The sequence below is a fragment of the Eurytemora carolleeae genome, unplaced genomic scaffold, assembly GCF_000591075.1.
Source record: "Eurytemora carolleeae unplaced genomic scaffold, Eaff_2.0 scaffold1530, whole genome shotgun sequence".
Lineage (NCBI taxonomy): Eukaryota > Metazoa > Arthropoda > Copepoda > Calanoida > Temoridae > Eurytemora > Eurytemora carolleeae.
The window spans coordinates 18,737-27,521 of record NW_019397473.1 but is presented as its reverse complement, the minus strand read 5'-3'; the positions used below and the strand labels follow the sequence as shown (position 1 = coordinate 27,521).

The following is an 8,785-nucleotide window of genomic DNA, read 5'->3' as shown; positions in this document are numbered from 1 at the left end:
GTATACAGGGTGTATATACATGAAACATCACGATTGAAAACTTATCATTTTTAAGATTGAAAACATGGATTTTTCCCATTATCATTTTACAGTTTTTTAGGGCTACCGATGTGAACTCGGCATGTATTTAAGTTTATGTCAATAATTAACAACAGTTCTGAAAATTATGCAAATTGTAAAGCATAAAATTCAAATGCATGTTAATAATAATCATATATAGTAAGGATAACAATTATAGTTATGATGATAATAAAATGATATTTTTATTTCCAATAATTGTAGAAATAAAATATGCCAAATTTTGACCTTGAGAGAAGAAATATGTTAAAAACCAACCAAAAACTATCGTTTTGATAGGCTCGCTTGTTTTTTGCTTAATATCCTACAAAAGTTTAAAGGATAAAGGAATACAGATTTAAAATGTAAAGACCTTTCCCCAGTTGAAAGTATTTGTGTTGTATCTCTTTAAACTCAAATTTTTGAAAACTTTTTGAAAAACGACCCAAGTTATTGACATTTACTAGTTTAAGGAAGAGGCAAAACTGTTAAAGAGGTGGGAACGAATTTAGTTTTTGTTGGTGTTCTTAAATTTGTAGAGAGACGAATAAAATTTCTAAGGAGAATACACCCCCCTGTATGCACTCCTAAGTCCTGTCTGATCAATATCCAATAACACTTGATAAAATAATTCTTCTTCTCCATTTAATTGTTAAGCAAATTTGCGTTGTAAAGATTAAACTGGAAGTTTGAAAAGTTTCAAATAATTAAATAATTAAATATTTCTGTAACGTACCTGATCTCGTAGAAGCTTTTCAAGTTTCTTAAACTCGTTCATGATCACATCATCCCTACCCCCTTCCATCCTCTCATCCCTAGAATATGTTATTCATCATCCCTACCCCCTTACATCCTCTCATCCCTAGAATATATTATTCATCATCCCTACCCCCTCCCATCCTCTCATCCCTAGAATATATTATTCATCATCCCTACCCCCTTCCATCCCCTCATCCCTGGAATATGTTATTCATCATCCCTACCCCCTTACATCCTTTTATCCCTAGAATATATTATTCATCCACATAAACCATTTCATTCCTAGGTTGAATAAATAGAACGAATGAAAATATTAAAAGAAAAGTTATTAATTAAACAATTGAAATGTTCCCTTTAATTAAAATATATTGTGCAAAGTAAAAGTAATTGCAATTAATATTTCCTCAAGGTCTTACCATGGGGGGGGGGGGTAAATACTGAAATTTACGTAATATAGTATAAAACTCATTGAAAAATTGTAAAGTCGACATTTGATAAATTCTTCCGATGTATTCGTTATTAAGGGTTTCACTGTATAAAGTTCTTAAAGCAGCTAGGCAGCAGATTATTAAATATTACAGATAAATATAAGTTTATAAGGCAGCTAGGCAGGGATCATTATAGTTTAAACATTAAATATAGATTAAACCTTTAAAAAGTTATGTATAGATTATTAAAGATTAAGGAAAATTACATTGATTTAAAGTTCTATAGGAAGTTGGGTAAAAGATTATTATTATAAACGTGTTCTTTTGTATGCTAGGAGAAGAGAAAGTCTATTAAAATAATGCCAACAATCCCTTTAAAGATTGATTATAACTCTAGAAGATATTTCCTAAATTATGGTTTCATGATAAATACTTAATTAAACCAGATTCTGCAGTAATCTCAGATCCAGGACTGCAAAATCAATTATATATATATGAAACTGAAAATATTTTCTGATCTTTAAAGGAACTGAGATGGAATTTAAAGAATTTGAGCCGCGGTTTAAATCCGACAAAACCCGGTTTAAATTAAGCGCCGGCCTAAATCTTGAAACATTTGATACAATTTTTAAGTGGAACCAACCATATTTAAATCGCGGCTTAAATTTAAACCGCCGCTCAAATTCTTAAAATTCGGCCACTGTCAAAGTAATATTGCCACCAATTATTCTTTTATGCATCTGATAAGCGATGCCCAAGATTGCTTTGTTTTGAGGGTTCAGAAACTCGTCGAATTGTTCAAATCGGATATCTTCAGGAAATCAAAATGGAAAGAGAATTGCTTAGTCTGAGGTTAAAACTTTTGGTTGAATGAGATTGTGCCAAGCCACGCCAACTGAACTGACCATAGAATTTTTTATTCAAACTGCAAGAGATTATTGATAAAAGAGTGTGGCTATTTCCGACAACTTAAATTAATCCGGCATGGGAAGGAGTGGCTTAGCGCGTTATGAACGGATTTATAATGAAGTTTTGACCTCTTCCACCATTAGAAAAATACAATAATTGCTGAATTCAAATTTTTATTTTCTTTATTTCCTTTCTTAAAAGAGTTGAATTCGACACAGCCGGGCATATTTAGTGCCGTGTAGGGTTTCCAGCTAAAAGAAAAATTCGTTTTTTTCTTGAACATTGTTTTTTCGCTAAATAGAAAATGCGAATATTTCGCGAAAAAATAATGCGAAAATTTCGCGAAAAAAATTAAATTATGCAAAAAAAAACCCCGAAAATTTCTCTAAAAATATAGAATTTAAAAAAAATGCAAAATTTTAGCGAAAAATTCTTTTTGGTGAAATAAGACTAAATTTTGAAAATACAAGAATCATTTTCAAAGAGAGATTTATCTGCAAGCCCAATTGATGGATTAATACAAAATATTAAAACTGTTGCAGCTGTAAAACTCATGGTTTTCACAAAATTTTTCCATTTCGCGAAATTTTCGCTTCGTTTTCGCTTTATTTATTTTCGCGAAAAATGCAAAAAGCTTGCAAAATGCGACCAAAATTTTTGCATTTTTTTGCGAAACGTTTCGTTCGCTGGAAACCGCGTCATGGTAAACTAGTGGTCCTGGGTAAAATTCTAGCGAGTCTAAACTTTAGAACCAAGTTGTAGATTGTAGATTTTTCGTAATTGCTTTTTTTACCTTTCCGTTGGGTTATTTTTCTTAAATTTTAAGTAAATATCTGAGTTGGTAAACCGAACATGCTGAAATGTTCAGGAGAACAAAATCATATAAACTTGAACGAGTCCTCTTTAAAACCCTAGAAAGTTTTACCTCTGCCTTATTTCCAAAAATATGGAATTCTATTGAATTAGAGCTTAAAGAAACTAAATCTGCAAAATCGTTCAAAGAAAAGTCGCCAAGATCTATTTAGATAGTTATGCAAATTATATCTGTAAAAAAAAACTGTGTATCATGTGGATAAACTTAGTCTTTACTATCTTCTTCACCCTGTAGTTCATAAACATGATTCTAATAACTTATGTTACCCTCTGTTCCAACCCTTACGCTGAGTATCCTCCCTTTTCTTTATACTCCCTCACCTCCTCCTTACCTTTTACCTGATTTATTATCATTCTTATGTTTAAAATGTACAATGTACATTGTTTTTATCTGCAATTCTCATTCGTTTATAGTGGGCCAACCAATTAAAACAACCTACTCTGGTTAGGCGGGTCCAAACTACATAGTAAATTGTGATTTTTTATTTGTATTATCTCGTGCTTTGTAGTTGAATAAAAATATGAAATATGAAATGAAATTAAAACTCTTGCCACTGTTCCAGCCTCCTTGTTGCAAATCGGATAAGCACTGGTGAATCTTGTGAATCCTTCCTGTACTGTCAGCAAATAACAGTTCTTTCTTGTTTCGGACAAGGTCACCAGATCAATGAAGACTTTCTCCCCTACGTTCCCCACACATGTACTTGGCAAATGTGGTACCATCTTGGGTTTGATGCTTATTTCTTTGGTAAGACAGATATCACAACGTTCTTCCAGTCTGCTAATCTTGTCCCGAGATAATAAAACGAAGAAGGTTCTCTGGAATTTGTCTAATGTACCACAAATCCTCTGTGTTCGGATGCTATTTACTCATGACATATCTGGAATGCTTCTTTCAACCTTGCTTCTGGTATGCAGATACGAAGAGCATTAAATTGTTTTGTTGGATCCGTGTCCTTATTGTAGCATAAAACACCATCGTTCATCACAACAGCATAGGATAGAAGATCTGTCTCATTGTCATTACTCCTTGTACTTTTCCTCTTATATTTTTGCATGTGTGGCGCTTTACCTTCAACATTGGATAACTTCCTTAAGGACTTCATCAGCTTCCTGTAGCTTCCTTAGCTGGTTCTCTTCTATGATCTCATGTATCGTTTTTTGGCTCATGCTGTGCACTGCAGGCAAATATCCAGCAAACTTCCGCCTCTCTTGAGCTATTTCTGCTGGATCTCCATCTAGATCTGAAGCATAAGTTGTATTGAGTTCCCCAACTTCATTGTCTATCTCATACTCTTCATTCTCGTCCTTCGTTGGTTCGTCTAAATGATCTTATCTTGACAATGCATCTGCAAAATTCACGTTCTTGATCCCCTTCTTGTTAATCACTATGAACTCAAACTCAGCCAATTCTGCAAACCAATGTTGAAAAATGCTTTATCAGATTTTATACTGACAATGTACTTCAGGCTGGATGCGTACGTCTGTTTAAACTAAAAAGAGGAGCCGGTATGGGTTGCTAGGTGACAATGGTATACATGACACTGTATTTATTACATGTTGTCTATGTTTTTGCCCTTTCTTAATATCTTTAATGGGCTAAAAAAGATCACCCCCCCCCCACTTTTGCCTCTGGTTAATTAGTCACAGAATTGGTTTAATTTTGAGTAACCCTTCATGTTAAGAGTGCAATGTTCGATTCACAACATTACCCATAATATAGACGTGTTTGTTTGTCTGTACAAAAATCTGCGAATCGCTTTTTTTGAAACATCACGATTGAAAACTTATCATTTTTAAGATTGAAAACATGGATTTTTCCCATTATCATTTTACAGTTTTTTAGGGCTACCGATGTGAATTCGGCATGTAACTCTTTAAATCCTTTTAAATTTTACAGAGTCCTAATTTAATGAATTTGAGCCGCGTCTCAAATCCGCCAAAAACCGGTTTCAATTGAGTGCTGGCATAAATCTTGAAAAATTTAATACAATTTTTAGTGAAACCAACCATATTTAAGCCGCGGCTCAAATTCTTTAAATTTGCAAAATATTTAGAGAAAATTGACATAAAACAAAGTTGCTAAAATACAGTCAAATCTAAGACGAGGAATATGTTCAAACGATGTAAGATAAAAGTTGAAACTGTTTAAGTTATGTTTACATGAAAAAGAATGACTAAATATTTGAACAAAAACCAGAAAACTTTTAGAAATGATGAATTAGAAAATGAAATATAAAATGACAAAAACATCAACGTGGACAAGAAATGAAAACCTTTTATCCTCTGAAAACTCGGACCACGCTTCCAGTATTTAGATATATGGATGTTAGATAAAAGGAGAAATATACCAGGGATAATCAGAAAACATAGATGCTTTAATCCAATCTCTGCTGGGGTACTTTAAAACCAGGATACGCTGGGGTAGGGATGGGGAGTCAACCCCTCTAAATACCATGTTTGATGTCCAAATATGACAAATGATACATCATTGGAAAGCTCTTATGCTCTACTTTTAGAATCTGCAAAAAAAATAGCAAACTTCCTAAAATTGAATTTTTTTGCAAAATCCAGTAAAAATGTTTGCAAAAACAAAAATGTCCAAAAAATTAAAAGCCCTCGACCATGCCATTTAAAAAAAAAATTAGAAAAATTTTAAATAACCTGTCGTGTAATTAAGAAAAACTAAAAATGTGTATATTATATTTGACGGGTTGTATGCAAATAGTTTGCGAAAATTTCTTTGCAAAACTTGTCCAATCCGTTTCCCTATAGGCTTCAAAGGCTTTCGAAAAAGCTAAAAATTATCAAAATCTAACAACTGAATATGGGTCAAAACAAATATTTAGTTTTTTACAGGAAAAACTATGCCTGAGGACTCAGGCAGTTAAAATAAAAAGCCCGGTTTTAGACCAAAAGGTCCTTGAGATATGTAAAAAAAAACTTGAGGGAGGGCCAAATTGATCTACCCCCCCCCCACCAGGAATAGGATTAAGGCACTGTAGGTGTAATTTCAAGTGAACTTTCTTTTTAAATAAGAAATTAAGAACATGCCTAATTTACTGCATTGGCACCGCGTTAAAACTTTTAGCTAATCAATAATTGTGTTGAGATATCGTCATTTTTTTAGCTCTAAAAGTGTTTAATTCTGACAGTGTTTGATTGTTCTTGAGACAGAAATACAAAAGTTATTCAATAGAAAAATTGAAAATTGTCAAACAAAAAATGATTGAGGTCTCAAGCATTTCTGATAATGCAATACTTTCAAGGGAACCGTTGTGAATTGGACATGGCGCTCCAGAATAAATTAATACAGAGTCCCCCAAAAATATGTATTCAGAGCTGAAAACTTTAAAATGGGATATCCTGAATCCCGATCGGTTAATTAATCTGGAGAACAATAACAAGAGGAGAACAAGCATTATTTAATCTCGAGATTAAGAAAAAGAGTGGATCAAAGCATTAATCCCGATATCCATCATTCAAAAGTTCCCAGCTCAGAGCTGAAAACTTTAGAATTGGATATCCAAATCCGAATATCCAATAAGGAAAATTTTAATTTCCTTCTTAATCCGCTCTTTTTCTTTCTTTTTCACCCTGCCAGGTTCCGACCAATGAGAGTGAACTCATCAAATACCGCGCGAAATTACAAATTTCCAAACTTCGCTGATTGGCTGTTCTGGTGTTACCAAACCACACTCGAGAGGATAATTTTTAGTTATACAAACTAATTATATTAAGTTATCTTGAAATTAACAATAAGAGAAGATCAATCATTGATCTCGATATTTACAGTTCTAAAGTTTTCATCTCACTTCTTTTAAAAGATAATCATGAATTAACAGTAATATATCACGGAAAGAAATATATTTATATTTATGATAATTAATGAATTCAAACTCTTGATAATAAGATTTTTGAAAAAAACTCTGATTACCGGATTGGTTTACCGGAGGCCAAATTTAAAGATTTAATCTGGCTCTAAAGTGAAACCGGTTTTTGGCGGATTTGAGATATAGTGAAAAGGGGGCCAAGCAAAAAAAAAACAGTTTTCTTCAAACATTTATCATAATTTCAAAACATAAAATCCTTAATTCCAAATTTTATTTTTAAGTTTGATGCTTCCATCATTCATAGCTAGGTAACTTGCTGAACGATGTAATAATTATTTACAACTACTTTACAGGGAAGTCAGGGAGATTTACTTTACCAAGGGTTCGCTGCGCGTTGAATGTTTTGAAGGAAAAATTGGTCGAGGGAACCCCTGGTTAAGTAAATTGTTTAATTTCCCGAAAAAGTAGTTGTAAACAATTTTATCGTCTTTTGAGATTTAAATGAGCAATGTTTTACGAAAACTTTGCAAAATGGGGTGATAAATTCACTCAGTTGTCCCAAGGGACGTTAAGTAACTTAACGTTCCTCTATTGGGGGAATCATAGGTCGGTAATATGGGTCAAAAGAAGGTAAAATCATAAAAGTCGTTTGTCAAAAGTAGACAATCTCTTTTTGTCTGTATTTGTGCAAAAAAATGTGCACAAAATTTCATTCATTATTTTTGATTTTAAAAGAATGCTTATTTGACTATTTTTCAAATTTCCCCAAAATTCTAATTTGGCTATTTTTCAATTTTCCCTAAAATAAGTGTAAGTATTTTTTATTTAGCACAATATGCGCAAATAAAGCTGGGAAGGGGGGTTAGATGATGAAATGCTGGTTTTGTCAATTTTGATAGCTTACTCACCATAATTCCCCCCCCCCCTCCCCGCTCCTTAATTGTGAAAATGTTCAAGTTTAAAATTATAAAGTTTAGTTGTTTAGATTTTGTACCTTTCCTTTACTGTAGCATTGACGAGGGCAGATTGTAAAATCGATTGTTTATCACAGCGTTAGTTTAAGGACGATTTAATCACTGATTTGATTGATTGATCTACATGCCGATCATCTGATCGTTTGATCGTGAAGTACTCCTGAAAGTTGTATTGGTTCCCCGCGTGTTGTCTCCGGGCGAAAATCCAGGAAAAAAACTAGAAAAAATTCGCAACATTGTTTTCTCATGCTCCTCAGTGGTTATAGTCACTATTCACCAAATTCCAGCACTGACTATCAACGTTGTCAGCTGTCATGTCTTGTTGTAACAAGATAGTTTACACTTTCTAATGGTTTGTTTAGTATTGGTATTAGAAAACTGTAGAGTGGGGTAGTGCGAGCAACGGATACTTCAAGAGTAACTGCAGAACACAACTTTAAGGCACGATACTATCCAACTCAACCTCAGACACACATACACCCTACCACCTCACACATTCACACACCCTCACACTTTTACACACAATATCAACTACCTTCTCACCCTTTAACATAGGATAGGTCTTTATCTATAACATTTATTAACATAGACCAATTACCAATCTATTAAATAGGACCCAAGAAAATAATCTCTGTCCTGTGATTCAAGGGTTAGCTTTCCTTTTGTATATTCTATATCTAACTAGTAAAAGGAGGGAGGGGGGNATTACCCAGCTATCATAAAACCAGTCCATAGAAGTGAACCAATAAAAATACCGAAACAAATTAAAAGACAAAATAGCAGGCTAAAAAATACACCAAAACACAGAAAAATCCTTGGAACTTTATCCTTCGTTAGTCTGATCAAATAAACCATTGATCATTTATTACATTTCAATTAGAATCGATCATTTTTGTTTTTTGATTCACAATTTGGATACTAGTTATCCATGATGATCATGTGAAATACCACA

The 8,785-nt window shown here is 33.2% G+C and overlaps 1 protein-coding gene across 2 annotated transcripts in view; it reads right to left on the bottom strand.

Annotated features, from left to right (window-relative positions):
- The window catches only part of LOC111714478 (potassium voltage-gated channel protein Shab), a 44,812-nt gene extending 36,575 nt beyond the window's left edge, over positions 1 to 8,237 (bottom strand). For both annotated transcript variants that reach the window (XM_023489595.1, XM_023489596.1), the window contains exons 1-2: positions 7,854 to 8,237; positions 794 to 872 (exon numbers count right to left, since the gene is read on the bottom strand). In XM_023489595.1, the coding sequence (XP_023345363.1) occupies positions 794 to 862 (69 nt within the window). In that variant the 5' untranslated portion in view covers positions 863 to 872; positions 7,854 to 8,237. The remainder of the gene's footprint in view (positions 1 to 793; positions 873 to 7,853) is intronic.
- Positions 8,238 to 8,785: the final 548 nt, after the last annotated feature.